Source organism: Anthonomus grandis, chromosome 10 (assembly GCF_022605725.1).
Source record: "Anthonomus grandis grandis chromosome 10, icAntGran1.3, whole genome shotgun sequence".
In the NCBI taxonomy this organism is placed as follows: Eukaryota; Metazoa; Arthropoda; class Insecta; order Coleoptera; family Curculionidae; genus Anthonomus; species Anthonomus grandis.
This window is the reverse complement of record NC_065555.1, coordinates 6,808,346-6,829,109: the sequence shown is the minus strand read 5'-3', so window position 1 is coordinate 6,829,109 and position 20,764 is coordinate 6,808,346. Positions and strand designations below refer to the sequence as shown.

Here is a 20,764-nt window from a genome sequence, read left to right as displayed (position 1 = left end):
TTACACCAAACTTACCCCAACAGATAGATCGGCTGACTTGGTCCAATTTTATGGCCTTCCAGGTCTCCAGACCTAAACCCCCTCGATTTTTTTACTGGGGTTGCATAAAAGAAAAGGTTTATGCAAGACCAAAAAATAATATTGCTGAATTACGGCAGCGAATGAATGACCCAAGATCTTAACGTTGCCAGGAATGCAAGATGGATCAAAATGTCATTTATTAAAAGATGCCACGTCTGCATTCGCGTTGGTGGTACACAGTTCGAACATATTATTTGATTTTTTTTAAAATTTTCCAAATTAATTACAAATATTTTTTAAATATGCCATAATTATAAATTTATTTAATTTTTTTCATAAAGTAGATTAGATATATCTTTCAGTGTATCACAATAAGAGTAAACCGTTTTTTAAAACATATTGGATAATTTATAAAGTAGATTAAATGAGCCAACTTTATAATGTATTAGCCAGGTTGCCGTACAATTTTTTGGTCCAGTATGAGGGGTCAAAGTTGAGGTGTTAAAAATAAAAATAAGTAATACACTGGCCCGCAAAATTAACCGGACAACGGCAATTTGGTTCAAATTCAATCCTTAATAACTTTTTCAGTATTGCATTGATTTTAATATTTTTTTGCCGAGTTTTAGGTCGATTTATTGTCATAATTTTTTTATATTGATGCTACAAAAATTTCCAACTGATTTCGTGTTATACAGGGGTTAATGAAAAGTTAGATTTTACTCCAAACTTTTAAATACCCTGTGGACAAAATTGACAACCGAATAATGATTCTTTTTGCTGCATTGTCAAGCCTTATCTTTTGTTAATAACTGATTTTTTGATTCATTCGGATATCTATATTCTTAAAGAAGGAAACAATGCAATAATGCTTCATTAGCAACAAAATTAAAAAAAAAATGGATAACGGCGTTATTCATATTTAATAATAATTTTTCCTAAAATCGGGTATTTTCCCCACGAGCTTAAATAACAACTCTCATCTTTCGGGCATAGATCAATTAAAAAAGCAATCGCATCTTGGGGTATTCGTTACCACTCGTTTGTCAGTGCTTCATCTAACGCAGCCAAAGTTTGAAATTTACCGTAGATCTACCTAACTCTTGTTCCCAGTATATTCCACAAGTACTCAATAGGGTTGAGGCCTGGACTTCTTGGGGGCCAGTCCAATACATCAACGTCAACATCTATTAAATATTGCCCTGTTATTTGTGCTTTGCGCTGTCGAGCATTGTCATGCATCAAGGTCAAATATTCTCCTATAAATTACCTAGATGTTCTTCTAAGCACTCCAGTATAAAGCAGTATCAGGTGAAACCAAGGTTCTTACCAAAGCTGGAGCAGAACAGGCTATTTGTTCTCGAAGAAATTGATCCTCAACTACGTTTGTGGCCCTTCGTCTTCCTTGTTTTAATGTACTTGGATAAGAACTTGGATAATAATCGGATGACCATCGCCTCATAGAGTTTTTAAACGTATCGCTTACGCAACAGCTCCGAAACACACTTTCTAAAATAACTTAAAAAACGCTTCAAAAAAACCCAAAAATGTAAAGCAAAATTAAATCTGTAACTCGTTGATCAAAACCTCATTGACATGCCACGGTGCCATGGAAACTTGAACCATGAATCAAAAAACAAGTTGTTAAGAAAAGATAGGGCTTGAAAATGCAGCAAAAATAATCATTATTCAGTTGTGAATTTAAAGTTTAAAAGTTTAGAGAAAAATTGAACTTTTTATTAACTCCTGTATAACACCAAATCAGTTTTTGTTTTTTTTGTGTTCATACGGAGTTCACTAATGAATTTATTTATCACTTTTGATTCACTTAATGCCTAGAGGCTTCATCTAGATCTGATATCACCTTAAAGAAACCTTTTTAAAACTAACGTACCTTATCGACGATGTCCTTGAGCTGCATAACGGCAACACCCACAAGTCTATCCTCTCTAGCAAAACAATAGTCTTTAACACAGATATGTAGTTCATAGAAATCCAGCTGTTCCTCGTTACCGATGATGCTAAATCGGGGAATTTTTAATAATCAAAAAACAAAATTTTAACAGGCAAATCAAACTTACAAATTAAAGGTTTCATTGTACTTCGGCGACCAGTTGTTCGATTTGGATTTCGTCGCGTGTTTCCTCTTTTTGTCCGACAGATGGGGCCCGATCAGGTTCACCTCGACGAACGGCCGGAACATTCCGGACACCAGGTTCCATTTCAAATCGTTGGCGGCAACGACTACAATAATAATAATTGTACACATTTAAATAAACCTAAAACTAAAAAAACATAAAACAATAAAATAAATAATTATAATACCCTGTACAACAATATTCATTCCATTACTTTTCTATGACACACATAGAACTACGTTACTAGTTCTGCGTTATCAAGAATACCGCATACTATGTAATACATGCATCATATTAAACCGATGTTTGGCCAAAAACAATTAACATATTCAAAATAACGAAATTATTTTGCATAGAAGTGAAATAAAAATTATGACACAAGTTTCCAGGTTAAGTTGTGATTCTTGGTCTATTTTTCGAATAATATATCCTTAGTCCAAGAAACACTGCGTCGCAAAGGCCTCTCTATTGTGTTCAAAGTCAAGTGTTTAAACCTTGATCTGCTATATAAATTATTTATTTTCATGTATTTAATAGAAATCATCACTGTATAAACACAACAAGACTATAAATGTGACCTTATCAACTTTTTAAAGTACAACCAATTGCAAACTAGATATTAGTAATAATTTATAAATACATCATGGTGCTATGCAGAAAACATAAGACGTTATAAAGGACAAACTAAATTAAAATTCATAATAACAAATCTCTTAAATGTTAGCTATGAAACTTAAATTTCTTAATCCCTTTTTGGGAGGGAAAATATATGACGCTTTAAATTTATTTAAATTGTGACAATTTTCTAAATTAATTTAAAAATTGCATTCAATTATGCGGAATGTTATTTGTCATTCGTTCAGATGTAAATGTGCCTGTTACTAAATAGTCTTGTTTTTTAACAAAAATATTTAGGAACCTTTAATTTTCAATACAAACATACAAGCGTTACATAAAATTTTTCGGTTATAATGTTTAATACCTTTAACATGGTATCAATTGGCGTATATCTATTACACTTTTAAATAATTCTCATTGCTCTATTCTGTATTATTTGTGTGGTACAGCAATACAGTTATAAAGAAGCAATTTCGTATGAAATAAGAGATTTAGCCCTTCTTTATTTTCTTGATATAAACTTAGTTTTCCTATATATTTTGAGCGTTATGCTATTAACGTGTGAATAAAAATTAAGATTTGGATTCAAGATAAGGCCAATTTTTTAAAGTAAAATCTGTATTGTTGTGACGAATTGGTGTATTTATATATTTTATAATTCATATATTTTACATATTCATAAAAAACAGTCTATCAAACTATCAATCAAACGTCAAATTATAAAGAAACTATTGTGAATATTCTCGAATTAAGAAAAAATTTTACACAAGGTTCAGACGAGAAATTGGAAAAGATAAGTATATTTTTTCATATTTTTAATTTAATTTACCTTGATAATGGTAGTAGATCTAACTACCGAAATGTTGATGCAAATTAGGTATTTTTATTAAATAAGTAAGTTTTTCTCATCGTTTTCAATATTCATATTAAAGTAAGGTAGGATATTGAAAAGAAGAAACCAGCTCAGAGATCAATAGATTAAACCTTAGCTCCTAGGTATAAAAAATATCTATTATACCTCAAGTAAATTATTGTGTTTAGGACTTATTGAAATTACATTAAATTAAATATATCGAAAGGTTTCGTTTAAAATTTAAGTTTATATATCTTTTAAATACGTTAATAAGTGTATTGTCTTCTTCTTTTCAATATTTGAGCGTGTTAGATAGTATTTTTTAAATTGATTTTTAAAAAATACTATAAGTGACGTAATACCCAACTAAATAAGTAACTCGCCAATTTTTTTTGTTAAATTATTTTTGTACCGCATTAATATTCAAATTGCTATGGCATAACCAAATATATATTTTACTCAAATTATAGTTTGATGCATTTTACCCAGATCGCTTCCTACAGTATACACCATTGTATAATCCGCAAATAGAACTGTTTTACTCATTGTGCTTACTCAAATTATATTATTTATGTAGAATATGAAAAGCAAAGGATCCGTCGTAGTTTCCTCAAGGACGTGATGTTTTTATATTTCACAACTTGCTTTCTGTTATGTAAATACAAGTTGAATCACTTTAAAACTGTGGACCTATTAACCATTCTTTTTTAATTTTTTTTTTAAATAAAAGATTTCTATTTATTGTTTCAAAAGCTATTCGAAAATCCAAAAAAACTGCTAGAAGAAAATTACCATTAAACATTTCCCTATTAAAATCATCACTAATCTTTACAATAATCCTGATCAATAGAGACATTCAACTCTAATTCCAATTGTAAAACCCGCGAAACCACATACCAATATAGAAAGCTACCGACCTATAACCCTTACAAACCATTTAAGCAAAATTTTAGAAAGAATAGTAAATTTTAGATTGATGTGGTACTTAGAAAAAAACAACCTCATTGATCCAAATCAATTTGGTTTTCGCAAGGGGAAATCTACAATTGACCATATAATGAAATTTACTCTAGATTTATATGAAAACTTTGCTAAGAAAAATCACCTCGTTGCTACTTTTCTTGACCTAACTCGTGCATTTGACACCACATGGAAATACAATATTATTAAAACTCTATTTTCTTGGGGAACAAGAGGTCATCTACCAAACTTCATAAAAAATTTCTTGACAAACAGAACCTTCTGTGTAAGAATAGCAAATACCCTCTCCTCAAAATTTATACTAGAAAATGGTATTCCTCAAGGATCCGTACTCAGCCCAACCTTATTTATAACAGCTATAAGCAGTATAAGATCAGCTATTCCTCCATATATAAATTGTAGAATATTCGCTGATGACATAGTAATATATCACTCATCTTCAGATAGTCAAATATGTCAACGAAAATTGCAAAAAAGCATCAATAACATTACATCTTGGGCACATAAAAAATGGATTCACTTTCTCACCAAATAAATCTAATACAATTCATTTCTGTAAAAAAAGAAACTATCCTAAGACAAACATTATTGAAATACAAAATTCCGAAATTCCTAATGTAATATCAAACAAATTCCTAGGATTAATTTTCGACAATAAAATGACCTGGAAATGGAAAGACCATTTTAAACACTTAAAAATTAAAAGCACTGCTGATATAAACCTACTAAAGATTTTAGCAAACTCAAACTGGGGGAGTGATTTCAAGACCCTCCTAAAAATATACACTACCATTATTAGACCAAAAATAGACTATGGAAGTATAGTTTATACATCTGCAAGGAAATCATATATAAATACAATAAATCTAATACAAAATCTATGCCTTAGAGTGTGTACTGGAACTTTCCCATCAAACTATTCCACCTAACATAATACTAACGAAATCACTCAAAATGTATAATATAAAACTCCCTGAAATAGGCCATCATATCAACTATAACTTTCCACCCTGGTATAGATATAAACTTAAATCTAACTAAATCCAATAAAGAATCCACACATCACAAAATTATAAGAAATGAATTTTACACCATTATTAAGAATAATTACTCCGACCATATCATAATTTTCACAGACGGATCAAAGACAAATACACATACCAGCTCAGCTTTTTTCTCAAAATATTTCTCACAAAATCTTTCAATAAATTCTTAATTGCTACAGACTCTCTCAGCTCATTACATACTCTTAAAAGGTATAGTGGTGAACACCCATCATTCATAAATATTCAAAATGAAATAATCAAATGCAATAGAAATGGTAAAAATATTAGTTTTATCTGGATTCCCAGTCGCATAGGTATAGACGAGAATGAAACAGCTGATAACATGGCAAAAAATCCAACCGGTATTTGTTCTCGACTATCAAATACCTTTTACTACAGAGATCTATTCCTGCAAATAAATAACAAAATACAAAATATTACTCACCTAAAACTAGATTTAGATGAAACCGACAATAAGCTCCTTGAGATAATCAAAATACAACCTTCACCTTACCAAGATGTAAATTTAAACAGAAAAGACCAATCAATTATTTTTAGAATTCTGATAGGCCACATTAAAACCACTCATGAAATATATCTTAAAGAAGGAAAATCAACCAATATGCCCTTTTTGCAACGATTATAATCTCACCATAAAACATATTTTTGCACATTGCAATAGACTGCAAACATTTAAAATAAAACACAATTTACCAATCACCACTAACCTAAAACATATACTTGAACCAAATAAAGAAAATATAAAGAATATAATAGAATTCTTAAAGGAAGTAAATCTATATAATAAAATATTAAAAAAAAAACGTACAGGGCGCTAAATGGCATCAGATTACAAACCTAAATTCTCTCTCTCTCTCTCTTTACAATAACAGATTGCTAAATGAGATATGATGAGTGCTAAATACGATAATTTGTTGCCACAATCTTGTTATCTTATTGCAACAAAGTTGTTTTATTACAATAAATTCAAGAAATTTTTCATAGATTGGAACAGTATTTTTTGGCCTGAAGTCTATCAGCTAGTTTAGAATTTAAAACTTCCAGTTTCAAGAGATGTAATTATGTCTAATAATCGGTTGCCTACTATGTCAAAAGCAGCCTAAAGCTTTATTTTCGCAATACCATTTTCACTACCTTTAACATTTTTTTATTGTTTTTCTAAGTTTTCTTCGCAAATTTATCAAATATATTAAAAAATAATGTATTGCCTATAATAAACTTGGTGTGTTTTAGCGAATGCACCAGATAAACGATCCCAATCCAATTTTAAACGTACGGAATAAATATAGTTAGGCCATAACATAAAGTTATGTTAGTATGTAATTGTTCTTTTATTTTATGAATGGTGAAGGTTCTAGAAGACCCCCCTGACAGTATAGACATATTGAATATAAAAAGTTATAAATCATAATATTAGTGTGTAAATATTGTTTCGTGTTTTGGTGAAAGCACCAGAAAATCCAAAAACTCGAGAGACTCTGAGACTGCTATATTTTTTTGCAATTTTTAACGATTTCTTTATACCTTTTACGGTTACTTTGTGCTCTCCGGTGCCTGGATGGGTAAACAGGTCCACCTGGATGGATACTTCGCCCACGCTGCCCTCTTGTCCGTCCACGGAATCTGGAAAATGATGTATGGACATTTAATTGTCGTTTAATGACTAAAAATGGGTGAAAGAGTAACTGCTAGAAAGCGCATGTGTCTATGGAATTCGTGAATTATTTGAGGAGGAGAGACGCTCGGTGTAAAGGTTTTCAGGTAGAATTTTAGGTTGCGCTCAAAATGTCTATAAGTTATAAACGAATTGCTGTAGAATATTGGAAAATCGTACAAAGATTCTGTGATTAATTACATCTGAGAGATTTTCAAAGAATTTAAAAAAAAACAATAAAAAAACATAATTTTTTGTTTTAAATCTGCAAGAGACGCCTTCAAGTAGATGTTTGAAAATTTACCCTTAGGTTCTTTGATTAATTTCATTAGGCAGCTATTTCAGCATTTTTCAAAACAAAACTTTGAACAAAAATGTTTTAAAAAAAAATAATTTTTTGTTAAAAGTAGTAAAGAAAATTTAAAAAAAAAAATTTTAATATTCAAAATGCCCTTAACTGACAAACCGCCTTGACGTAGAATTTTGAAAATTTGTACACAGGTTCTTTGATTCATTTAATTGAAGCCCTAGTTAGACGTTTTTCAGAAACTATAAAAAAATTTAAATAAAAAACAAAATATTAAAAAAAAAAATAAAATACTTAAAAGGTTCATAACTGAAAAAGGCCTCGACGTGGAATTTTGAAAATTCGTACACAGGTTCTCTGATTAATTTTATTGTACACCTATATGAGCGTTTATTAAAAAACTTTGATTAATTTTTTTTTTCATTCTTAAAATATCCATAACTCAAAAACGCCTTGACGTAGAATTTTGAAAAATCGTATATAGCTTATTTGATTAATTTAATTTCTTATTTTAAGAGAAACTATTTAAATTTAGCGCAAAAAGATCCCAAACCTCACAAAGCGTTCCCTTAACCCCTCATTAAAAAAAAAACAGTGTAAAACTTGAATTATAGTAAAAATGTGATGTTTCCATACAAATCAACCCTAAACGGGCTTAACAAACCAATGATGATGACTTCGCAGGTAACGATCTGACCTTGACTACTTAATTCAGGCTTAAAAACTTGACCCTAAGGGCCAATAATCTACCAGTAAAAAAATCTAAACTATTTCTTAACTACAGAAATCTTTATAGAACCAATTTCCTTACTGTAATGGATTGTTTATGGTCCAATATAATTCAGCTAGTGATAAATCAGTGGCGGAACAAAAAAGGAAAAAAAAAACTATAACCACTGAGAAATTTTATTCGATGTTAACTTGATTGTCATATTTTATATTTGTACACACAATTTATGTATTTAAACGAGTCTTGTCAATAAAATCTGTAATTGCGAGGTGGTCCTTTTTAGGACAATTAAACGATTTCCGAATTTTCGAAAAATAGAATTTCTCAGGGCAAAATAATGATAAAAAAAGTGTAGCAACAACGTCATAGCCTGGGAACTTGTAAATCAGATCGGTAAGTCTACCTGGCCATTTGTCTCTCGGTTTTTTCGCTTTCAGAGGCTCCTCGAGGGCCTCCAATCCCGCCTCCGGTTCTTCACGATCGATCGATATTTGCCGTTGCATCATCGTTTCTTTATCGTTTAGCGGCACTTTAGTAGGAAGATCGAAAAAATTACAAAAGAAAAAAATATTGTGTTCGTGTGCGGTCAGTGGTAGCTGTGTAAGGGTCCAAACTTGCCTGCCTTAGTTTTTTTAAGGGGTTTTAATGACATGTTAAGAATTTAAGCTTTATGGCGCTATAAGGGGTTTATTAGTTTATAAAGTGCCTTTTGTTTCGCTCGATTATCTTAAATAGTTTTTGAGATATTTCAATTTTTGTGCGGCTAAATTGACCTGGATAAAAACCTGGATAATAACGCAGAAACTTCTGGATGAAATAATTTGGAATCTGAAGAAGACTTGAAGAGTTATTATTCACTAGTCAAGTGTTTTTTGTATTATTTAATTATCTGTAGTGCTTTCGAAGTTATTTCAGCTTTTGTGGTGTTAGTTCAATATTAGTCTTGACCTGCAGTACATATTTAATTATATTCACTTTTTTAAAGGGAATTTTCAAAATTTCTTCAGGCAAACTCAGAAACCCTTTAAAAAAACTAAAAAATAAAAAATTTTAAAAATCTGACTACGGGAGATTCGTTGTTCGTTAAGACTAAAGTTAATTTCTTCTTACAGGCACTTGTTTACTAAGAATTGAAATATTTTAATTTTTTTAAAGGGGATTTTACAAAATGTCTTAAGGACAATTCGGAAAACTTTCAAAAAAGCCGAAAAAGCGAAAATTTTACAACTTTGACTACTGGTGCTCAAGATATTCGTTGTTCTTCTCTCTCTTAAGATATTCGTTCAAGATTGAGGATAATTTGTTCTAACAAGCACTTATTTACTAACAATTAAGAAATTATAACTTTTTTAAGGGAGATTTCAAAATTTTTAAATTTTTGAAAAGGTTTAAAAAACAAAAATTTTATAATTTTGAATAATGACACTCAAGATATTCGCTACTCTTTAAGAGTGAAGTTATTATGTTTGTACATGTCCTCTTTTCAAAATTTCTTTAGCAAAACTCAAAGAGATACTTCAAGAAACCTTAAAAATCATAAATTTTAAAAATCTGACTACTGGAAGTGAAAATATTCCCTGTTCTTTAAGAGTGAATTTAATTTGTTCTTACAAGCACTCCTATACTTGAAATTCAAAATTTTGGCTTTTTTAAGGGGGAATTTCAAAATTTCTTAAGGAAAAGTGGTAAAAACTTCAAAAAACTCGAAAAACTAAAAATTTTCAACTTTTTACTACTGGTACTCAAGATATTCGCTACTCTTTAAGAAACAAGTTAGTTTATTAAATTTATTTAATATTAGTTAGTTTCTTCAATATTTAGCAAAAAATTAAATATTTTGACCTTTTTAAGGAGAATTTTCAAAAGTTCCTTAAGAAAAGTCAGAAGAACTTCAAAAAACAAAATTTTGACTAATGGTATTCAAGATATTCGCTATTCTTTAAAAGTGAAGTTAATTTGTTCCTTATCCTTGGAATAAAAGTTCAAATAATTTTTTAAAAGGGATTTTCCAAACTTCTTTATGAATTATCGGAAGAACTTCAAAAAAACCCGAAAAACCAACAATTTTCCAATTTTGACTACTGGCACTCAGGATATTTACTATTCTTTAAAAGCGGGGTTAATTTGTTCCTTCCAAGGACTCCTTTACTAAAAATTCAAATGTTTCGACTAAAAAAGTTCCAACTACTGGTTTTCAAGATATTCGCTATTCTTTAAGAGTAAACTCTGTTCCTTACAAGCACTCCTTTACTAAAAATTCAAATATTTTAATTTTTTTAAAGAGGATTTTCAAAATGTCTTTAGCAAAACTTGGAGATACTTCAAGAAACCTTAAAAATCATACATTTTAAAAATCTGACTACTGGAAGTGAAAATATTCCCTGTTCTTCAAGAGTAAATTTAATTTGTTCTTTCAAGCACTCCTTTACTAATAAAATTAAAAAAAAATTCAAAATTTTGGCTTTTTTAAAGGGGATTTTCAAAATTTCTTCAGGAAAATTGGTAAAAACTTCAAAAAATTCGAAAAACCAAAAAGTTTCAACTTTTTACTATACTGGTACTCAAGATATTTGCTATATAAGTATACACTCTTTAAGAAACAAGTTAGTTTATTAAATTTATTTAATATTAGTTAGTTTCGTTAATATTTAATTAAAAATGGAATATTTTGACCTTTTTATGGAGAATTTTCAAAATTTCCTTGAGAAATGTCGGAAGAACTTCAAAAAACCCGAAAACCCAACAATTTTCCAATTTTGACTACTGGCACGCAGGATATTTACTATTCCTTAAAAGTGAAGTTAATTTGTTCCTTCCAGGGACTCCTTTACTAAAAATTCAAATGCTTCGACTTCTTTAAAGGCTATTTTAAACATTTTTTTTTAGAAAAAGCAGGATATACTTCAAACAAACCTACAAAATAAAAAATTTCAAAATTTTGATAACGGGTACTCAAGATATTTGATATTTCTTAAGAGTGAAGTTAGTTTGCTCCTTACAGGCACTCATTTACCAAAAATTCAAATATGTAGACTTTTTTACGGAGGATTTTAAAGATTTCTTCAGGTAAGGTGGGAAAAGCTTAAAAACCATCAATTTTACAATTTCAACTGCTGGTTCTTACATAACGGCTTCAGAGAAAATTTGCTTTAGATAAATGTCAGTACAGTTCTGTTTTATTTATTTATTTTAATTTTACAATTAACGTCTAATTTTTTAATTTTTATATTTCTATATTTTGTTAAGTTATTTTAATCTTATTTTTTTTATTTATGCTCGTTATAAATTTGTATTTGTATTTTTTAATTTTTGCAAAGCTTTTTTTATGTAGTTTTAGTGAGGTTATGCTTCTTTTAGTTTACGTTTATGACTTTTCTATTTATTTGTAAATCTGACTACTTTTTTGTACGTAATAATTATTTATAATTTTTTATTATTACATATAGCTTCTATGTTAAATAAATGCTTTATTATTATTATTAGCTATTCTTCATGAGAGAAATTAATTCGTTCTTTACAGGCACTCCTTTATTGAATATTGAAATGATTTGACTTTTTTAAGGAGGATTTTCTTTACGGAAAGTAAGAAAAATAAAAAAAACTAAAAAATCAAAAATTGTAAAGTTCCAACTACTGGTACTCAAGACATTCGCTATTCTCTAAGAGTGAACTCTGTTTGTTCCTTACAAGTACTCCTTTACTAAAATTTCAAATATTTTAATTTTTTTAAGGAACATTTTGAAAATGTCTTTAGCAAAACTTGGAGATACTTCAAGAAACCTTAAAAATCATAAATTTCAAAAATCTGACTACTGAAAGTAAAAATATTCTTTGTTCTTCAAGAGTAAATTTAATTTGTTCTCTTACAAGCACTCCTTTATAAAATTTAAAAAAATTTAAAATTTTGGCTTTGTTAAGGATTTTCAAAATTTCTTAAGGAAAAGTGGTAAAAACTTCGAAAAACTCGAAAAACCAAAAATGTTCAACTTTTTACTATACTGGTACTCAAGATATTTGCTATATATACACTTTCTTTACAAAAAATGGAAAAAACTCCAAGGAATTTAGAACAATTAAAATATTTTGCCATTTCCTCAAAAACCCCTCAACATTTTAAACTTTTGATAATATTACATTTTTTTTGTCCTTGCCACAAAAACCTCGATATTTCAAAAACTCCTGAATAAAATCACTTACGACCAAAACAACAATTGTAGAGCAACACGTGACCAATAAAATCTCTTTTGTTTCATTTAATTATTTTTCTCGGTAAGCCCCCTTTTAAGCCAAATTCTTAACGTTCACCGAAACCCCCAACATTTAACTCTCTCTCTAACCTTAAATCATTTTAATATGAACCGTTAAATATTCAAATTAAACCTCACCTTCATTAATTTGCGTAGTCACAAACGTTTTTATCAAAGTATCGGTCGTTTGGGTGTACAACGACAAGGCGTACCGTAAACTTTGCAGTTCCGAACTCTTATCGAGGAACGCTTTCTTTAATCCATTTCCACCTAAAAACAAAAAACACTTCAATTTAAACATTAATTTAATTAATAGCAATCGTTTTGTATTTATACAGAGCCTTCCTCAGAAATCAACTAATTAAGATCTATAAAAGACTTACTTTCAACTATAAACTAACGTTTCAACTTTATTGAAACGTTCGATTATAGTTGCATTGTATTTAAAAGCATTGAACATTGAACGTGCCTGCATGAAAATATTGCTTAATAGTGTCTAAGGCCACATCTAAAACAGCGCATTGTTTCGGCGATAAATTCTTCTCGACTTCTTTGCTGATGTCCATTACGCCGCTGAGGGCGTTTTTTACGTCCTGTTTGCCGGTCATGTGGTTCTTGAACAGTCTGGACATGTCCTCTATTTTCGTATTGGCCGCCAAGTTCTTCGCGTTATCGGTAATGCTCTTGAACACCATCTAAATGTATTATATGTTAAATCTAGTTTTATTGTATTCTTGCCATATTATGGTTAGTTCATTTTTTTGTTTTTTTTTTACAGCTTTGTCAACAAGATTTCTTATGACAATAAAGCTTATATTGATTAATTCATTGAAAAAAATATTATAAAACCTTTTAATTAGTTTTGAAGCTGTTACTCACGTTACCCATGGGCTAGTTTAACTTGAATTAACATAAAAGACTCAAAAAGCCTTAATTTAAGGGTAACTTAAAAAATACAAATATTTTCTTTTAAAATCTCTGACATCCAATAGCTATATTGGATTTAATATATTTTACCTTATACATGGGCGCCAAAAAATATTTGTTACATTTAATTTCAACAGATACAGCCAAATTCATGCTAAACTGCCTTAAGTAACCCCATTTTACGGTTCTCACCAGAACAATCCTGGGACAGACCAAAGAATGCCTATAAGCATTTTTCTACTCGAATTTTGAGTTAAAACCGTTACCGTTTTATCAGTCATCGGAGGTAACACTACAGTCTTCTCTAATATCCTCATCACTATCCTCCATAGTTCCTTGAGCAGTCTTTTAAGTACGGTTTTCTCGCAGGACTGGGCGTAGAGGGTGAGAGACCCGTCCAGCAGGTCCATGAGGGGCCTGAGCACCTCGTCCGCCTCCACGGCCACCTGTTGACGTTGTGCCGGTTGATTTAACGTGCCCGGTTGCCCGCCTCCTTTTATCGCCAATAGGAGATCCCCTAATTCCTTCACACTCTGCGTTATTCTCGGTTCCAAGCTAAAATAAAATATTAAATGAAAAAGTATCGGTGATTAAACTACTTAGTGATAAATCCCAAAACATGATATTTAAAAATACGTTTAGGATGTTAAAAAAAGACTAAAACTCTCATATAAAATTAGCTAAAGAAACTACTTTAGTAATATGACAACAAAACGTGCTTGGTACATAATAACTCAAGAAAAAACAGAATTAAATCTGTTACCCTTGATAAATTTAATTTCTTTTTTTTGAAAAAGTAGAATATTAAAAAGTAAGAATTGGTGAAAGGCTTTATTGCAAAAAACTGACAGAATATAATAATATAAAAGATCGACAGCTTCAGAAAAGCTTGAGAGAAACATCTGGTTCTAATAAAGGCGAGCTTATTAAAGAAATGTGTATCTTTGTAGTACCCTCACTCTCATACATATTAAATAGATGTTTTCAAATTAAACACTTTGCAGATTTATAAGACAACAATTATGGCAAACTACAGGCTCATCACGATCTTAAAACATTTTTAAAAAAATAGTAAAAAATCACTTTTTGAAAAGTTGAATTCTCATTTATATGTCCTTATCTCAATTTGAAAATTAGCAGAGGATGAGAATAAAGTGATATTTTTCGGGTATAATTGGACCAATTAAACCTGAAAAACACTATTTCCAGACGATACAGACAATATTACGAAAACGAAAGCATGATATGGCAAATAGAGAGAAAAGTTGAATTCTCATTTATATATAATAATAATAATAACGTTTATTAATCCACATAAAAAGCAAGTCAAAAAACATCATTGTAACAAAAAGTGACAGACAAAATGCGGATTAAAAGGTATAATTTCAGCTTCTCAACGCAGTTGAGGGCTGTTGTAGCCTATAAAGTAGAATAATTTATCCAAAAAAGTATCTAATAGTAATTACCCAAAGAAAAATTAATAAATAGTGCACTAAAACAGAGGAAACACATTTAAAACATTTTTACATAAATAAAATGAAAAAGAGAATATACAAAAATAAAAACCTATTTTTAAATAATATTCTGGAGCTTAGATTTCATGCATTTTCGGAAGCCGTTTGTCGTTAGCGAAAGATCAGTAATATATTTATTTACTACAGATGCAATATTATAAGAAAATGATCGTTTACAAATTTCTTTTCGATGTCATGGAATATCTAAACGCCGTCTACTTCTAACATTAGCCTGATGATGAATATCAGCTCTAAATACCACCCTATCCAAAAGATATTGTGAGCACCTCATCTTAAGAATATTGTAGCAAAATACCACATAATATAACTCTCTCCTCGATGACATATTAAGCCACTCAAGATCTTTCAACTTGTGCGACACTCCATATGGCCTGCGAATACCAAAAATAAACCTTATACATGCATTTTGCAACTTTTGTATACGCTTTTTATCTCTGTTGTCTAAACAAGGGCCATACACAGTATCACAAAAGGTAAAATGAAAAAGAATGAGAGAATCGCACAGCATTCGCTTAGTATCCAGATTTAACTCATGGCGCTGCGGATATAAAGTTTTCAACATTGAATAGGCTTTCAGCAATTTTGATGTCACATGATATGAGAATCTTAATCCTACATCAATGTACACACCGAGATTTTTGCAAATATCTTGAAATACGATAGGCTCGTTATTAATTTGTATCTTTAAATTTTCCAATAGGTGCTGCCTTAAATTTTGTTTGCTCAACAACATCGCAACAGATTTCTTAGGGTTTAACTGTAAGCCATGTTTTACAGATAAATTATATAGACTTGACAAGTCTTCATTTAAACAGTCACTAGCATTGCCCGGGTTTGACGAATCAAAAGACATCATCAACTGAGTATCATCAGCATGACTATGATGTTTAGTATACTTTAAACATTTAAACAAAACGCACGTATAAATCAAAAAAAGGAGAGGACCAAGAACACTGCCCTGAGGAACTCCCATAACTAGAGCCATGTCTTCCGAAAAATTTTCATTCAAACAAACTCTTTGCTTTCGATGTGTGATAAAGTTTTCCACGAGTTTCATTGCAGCAGTAGAAAATCCTACAAAGCCAAGTATCGACAATAAAAGCTCGTGGTTAAGCATATCGAAAGTTTTGCTATAATCTAGCATCACTAGTACAACGCTATCTTATATTGAAAATTAGAAGAAACTGGGATTCAAGTGATATTTTTCGGGTATAATTAAAACTGAAAAACACTATTTTCAGACGATCCAGACAATATTAGCAAAACGAAAACATGATATAGAAAATAGAGAGAAAAGTTGAATTCTCAGTTATATATCCCTCATCATTGTTTAATAAATGATAGTGAAAGTTTTAGTTATAGTATTACTATTATGTTTTAATAAAACTTAGTTTTAAAAAAAGGAACATTATTATTAAATACTAAAATGAAGTTTTGATGGGACTATTTATTTTCCAAGGACAATTTGCTTAAATAATAGCAAGAACATGTAAAAAATTTAACACATTTTATTTAGATTTACAACCAAAAACCGGATAAAAAAAAGCTTATTTATACTACAAAATACTTCATTAATTATACGTAAACATAACTAAAGAAAAAAAGTATTATTATAGGAAATTTTAGGAATGACTACCACTATTCTCTAAACATTCATAAAATAGATTTCTGGTGTATATATTCGTCTCTCTTCTAATTCTTGATTTTCATCTAGCTCCTCAAAACACTTAATAACTTGCTAACGTAGCTTTTCTTTACTATTTACTGGTGTTGCGTATACCCCTTCCTTCATATTACCCCATAAATAAAAATCAAAGGAAGTCAGATCTAATTTCGCCGGCCAATCTCATGGTCTCATACTCCCGTCAAGTTAAAACCAATAAGTACAACAATATTGCAATGGCAGATTTTCCAAACATTTTTTATAATTTCTAAAAATGTGGCCAAATTTAGTATTTTATCATAAATTAAAAATTCAATTTAATTTTTTTTAAGGCAAAATACATTAAAACTGATTTTTTCTTCAATACTAATTTTTTTTGTTGCGTTTGATTTTAAATCAGCCTAAAAATAATTATTTTTTCTATTTAAAATTCCCTCTCTGGAAAATTCTGCCTTCTCGGTCCAAACTATTTTTATTGAAAAGTCATCAGTCAGTCAAGCATCTTCATCAATATGGATCACAGAATTCTACCTGTTGCAAAGCCTGAACTTTAGTGAATTTGTACGAAAGCATTTTATGAATAGCTAATATTTTTTGAAATTAATAATAAAACAAACCTAAAATATCCTTAGTACATCTAATTGAAGCCTGCAGATAAGTAGTATAATATGCCAATACATTCATAATCTTCTTCATTGACATCTGGCTTTGTTTTATTTAATTTAAGTTTTAATTCGGCGCCATAATAAACAAAATTATTTTTTAACCTTACAAACTTTTGTCGATTCATTGATCGTAAATTATTTGATCACATTATCCAAGGAAAATCAAGGGCCCCACCAATGATTTGAGTAGTTCATATCTATCTCATTTTGAAAATTAGAAGGGGATGGAAATAAAGTGATATTTTTCTTTTATAATTGGACAGTCAGATTTATACAGTCCACTCTACATCTTCAAACCATTATGCGTTTAAATCAACTAATAAAGAGAACCCAAATTATATATAGGGTATGTCAAACAAATAGTCAAAAATGCTACAATATATACAAGAGCCATAAAAAAGAAGTTTGAGATAGAACATCGATGGTCGGAATTGCTTCGTTTCCAAAATACAGGGTGTTGAAATTAAAAAAAATATATTTTTTTCCTCTGTATTAAAGGCGCTTTAAGCGATTTAAATGAATTTTTTAGGTTTTAAATGATAGGTAGTGAGGCGACTTTTTGAGGAATTACAAGTAATTTGACTCGTCCAGGGACGGACTTGCAACACATGTACGTTAAATTTTTTATAAAAAAACAGGTACACCACTGTTGTTTGGAAAAAAAAAGTTTTTTCTGAATATTTTGTTTATTTCTAACAAAATACAGCCGTTCCATAAAATCCATACCAGAGTTCTTTATTTTATTAGTTTTTTTTTATTTGCCAAAAATTTTAGGCAGTTTTTTAGGGTAATCTCCATAATATGTGAAGTGTGTACATGTTTTTGTTATGTTTAGTATCGCTGCATACCAACTATCGTATTTTTACGGTATGTGTCACTTTTGTTAGGAGATCAGATCGGAAGTCAATTTTTGCAGATCGGGACATTATACCCAATTGCAAATAATGTTGTCAAAGAGAATATTAGAGATCAGAGAGAACTTTGATGGTCAGCACCATAACAGTTCAGCGCATTTCGCTGGGCTTTCCTAGATCAGAACTACAACAACAAATGGATTAGTAAAGGTGGTTCAGTCCCTTGGCCAGCAAAATCACCTGATCTTACACCTCTAGACTTTTTTGACTGGGGCGCCATGGAACAGCATATCTACGCAACATGTGCAACCAACAGAGAAGATCTAGTTGCTAGAGCTGTGGTAGCTGCGGACTTTCTGAAAAACGATCCAGAGGTCTCTGCTCGCGTACATCTTGGGTCAACAAGTGCAGAAAATGTGTGAAAATGCACGGAGCATTTGGTCTGAATTGTTTATTATTTAAATTGTTCTTTTTAAGTTTTTTTTGTAATGTTATTAAAATTTTCGTTTTGACAATAAAGTTTTGAAGGATCCTTATATGGATTTTATTTTTTTGCATGAAAACGGTGCGTCGAGGTGCAAAAATGCAAGTGATTTATTTTATTAAAAATAATCCAAATATTTCGAAAAAAAGATTTTTTTTAAAAACAAGTGGCGTATCTTTTTTCTTATAAAAAAAACTAACATACATGTGCTGTAACTCCGTCTCTAAATAGGTCAAATCACATGCAATTCCTCAAAAAGTTGCCTCACCACCTATCATTTAAAACCTAAAAGTTTCATTTAAATCACTGTAAGCGTTTTTAATACAGGGAAAAAAAATATTTTTTTTTAAAACTTCAACGGCCTGTATTTTGGTAACTGCGCTCTTCCGACCATCGGTGTCCTATCTCAAACTACTTCTTTATGGCTCCTGTACGTACTCTAGCATTTTTGACCATTTGAAAGGGGACACTCTGTATACAAGATATAATTAGGATTGATGTAATTACCTCGCGGCAAACTGGTGAGCCAGTTCATCCAAACACCCATTGAGCGTCTGCTGTAATTCTTTTAAAATGTTCGCCGCATCCTCCTCCAGTTTCTCGCCACCCATCGATTCGAACATTTTCTCTAATTGGACCCTCAACTGTTGGATGTTGTTCATTAGGATACAGGCCTAAAAAAAATAGGGAAAAAATTAAGGCGGATCTGCATTAAGCCAGTGATGATACACGTACGATTCGTTCCTCCTTAAGGTGTTCAGGAAACTCCCTCTTAACTATGTCAGCATAAGCGAGCAGCACTTTCACGATGGTTTTCGCGAAGCGTTTCATGTATCGCTTCCAGATTTCTGGATCGGGGCATTCCAGTTTGGATACGACGTCGAAACACTGGGTCAGTTGCGTGAACACGTCCACCACCGAGTTGGAGAATAAGGCGTGTTCGCTGCTTTTTTGGAACTAGTTAGGAAAAAGAAAGGACATTTAATAATAATACATACTTAGGCCCTATAAAAAATATAAATAATTTGCTTTAAACAACTTAAACTTTAGTTATAACAAAAAGGAAAAATAAATAAATAGAATACTCATTTTTAGATATAAACACTCAAGAACTAAAACTAAATTCAAGTTTGTTTACAAAAATCGTATTAGGTTGACATTTATAATTGTGTCCTGAAGCAGCAAAAAAGTTTGAGAAAATTCAACTGAATCGTATGACTATCCAAAGACGAATTATGTCTTTGTCAGGTAATATTGCGAAACAATTAATTGAAAAAACTAAGATCATTGAATTTTTAGCACTCGACGAATCCACTGATATTAGTTCCACAGCTCAACTTCGCATATTCATACGAGGAACACCTCGATACTCAAGATTTTGAAGTCTTAGAATAGTTATTAGGAATGTGTTCATTGAAACGTCAAACCAAAGGAGTTGATATGTACTTTTGGATGAGTGTTCAAAAACTGATTTGGACTTATCAAAATTATCGGATATGACGGTGCTCCTTCGATGATTGGTGTCAATTCCAGGCTAGTTACTTTGTTGAAAATGCATCTGCAAGATGATTTATCTGAAGATCTCATGCAGTTTCACTGCATTATACACCAAAAAGCCCTCTGTTCTAAAAAAAATGAATTTCAAAATGTCATGAAAGTGGTAGTTTCGACTGTAAATTTCATAAAATCACGAGGACTCAACCATAGACAATTCAAACAATTCGTTGATGACATCGAAAGCGAATACGGAGATTTACTGTATTATACAGAAGTAAGGTGGCTAAGTCGTGGATTGACATTGGAACGGTTTTTAAATTTAATAGAAGAAATTGGAATATTTCTGGCGGAAAAGCAAAGGGATTTTCCGGAACTTGAAAATATTGATTGGTTGTGTGATTTGGCTTTTTTAGTTGACATTACAAATCATTTGAATGCCTTGAACAGACGGCTTCGAGGCACAAAATCAACTGATATCCCAGCTCTACGCTCATGTATCATCCCTTCAATGCAAGCTGACACT

General features: G+C 30.7%; 1 protein-coding gene across 9 annotated transcripts in view; it reads right to left on the bottom strand.

Moving 5' to 3' along the window:
- Positions 1 to 20,764, bottom strand: part of LOC126741325 (protein unc-13 homolog B) — a 353,601-nt gene that overhangs the window by 7,340 nt on the left and 325,497 nt on the right. For all 9 annotated transcript variants that reach the window (XM_050447729.1, XM_050447724.1, XM_050447728.1 and 6 more), the window contains 8 exons: positions 19,480 to 19,701; positions 19,252 to 19,418; positions 13,810 to 14,098; positions 13,086 to 13,311; positions 12,755 to 12,886; positions 7,203 to 7,301; positions 2,103 to 2,265; positions 1,916 to 2,042 (listed from right to left, as the gene is read on the bottom strand). In XM_050447729.1, the coding sequence (XP_050303686.1) occupies positions 1,916 to 2,042; positions 2,103 to 2,265; positions 7,203 to 7,301; positions 12,755 to 12,886; positions 13,086 to 13,311; positions 13,810 to 14,098; positions 19,252 to 19,418; positions 19,480 to 19,701 (1,425 nt within the window). The remainder of the gene's footprint in view (positions 1 to 1,915; positions 2,043 to 2,102; positions 2,266 to 7,202; positions 7,302 to 12,754; positions 12,887 to 13,085; positions 13,312 to 13,809; positions 14,099 to 19,251; positions 19,419 to 19,479; positions 19,702 to 20,764) is intronic.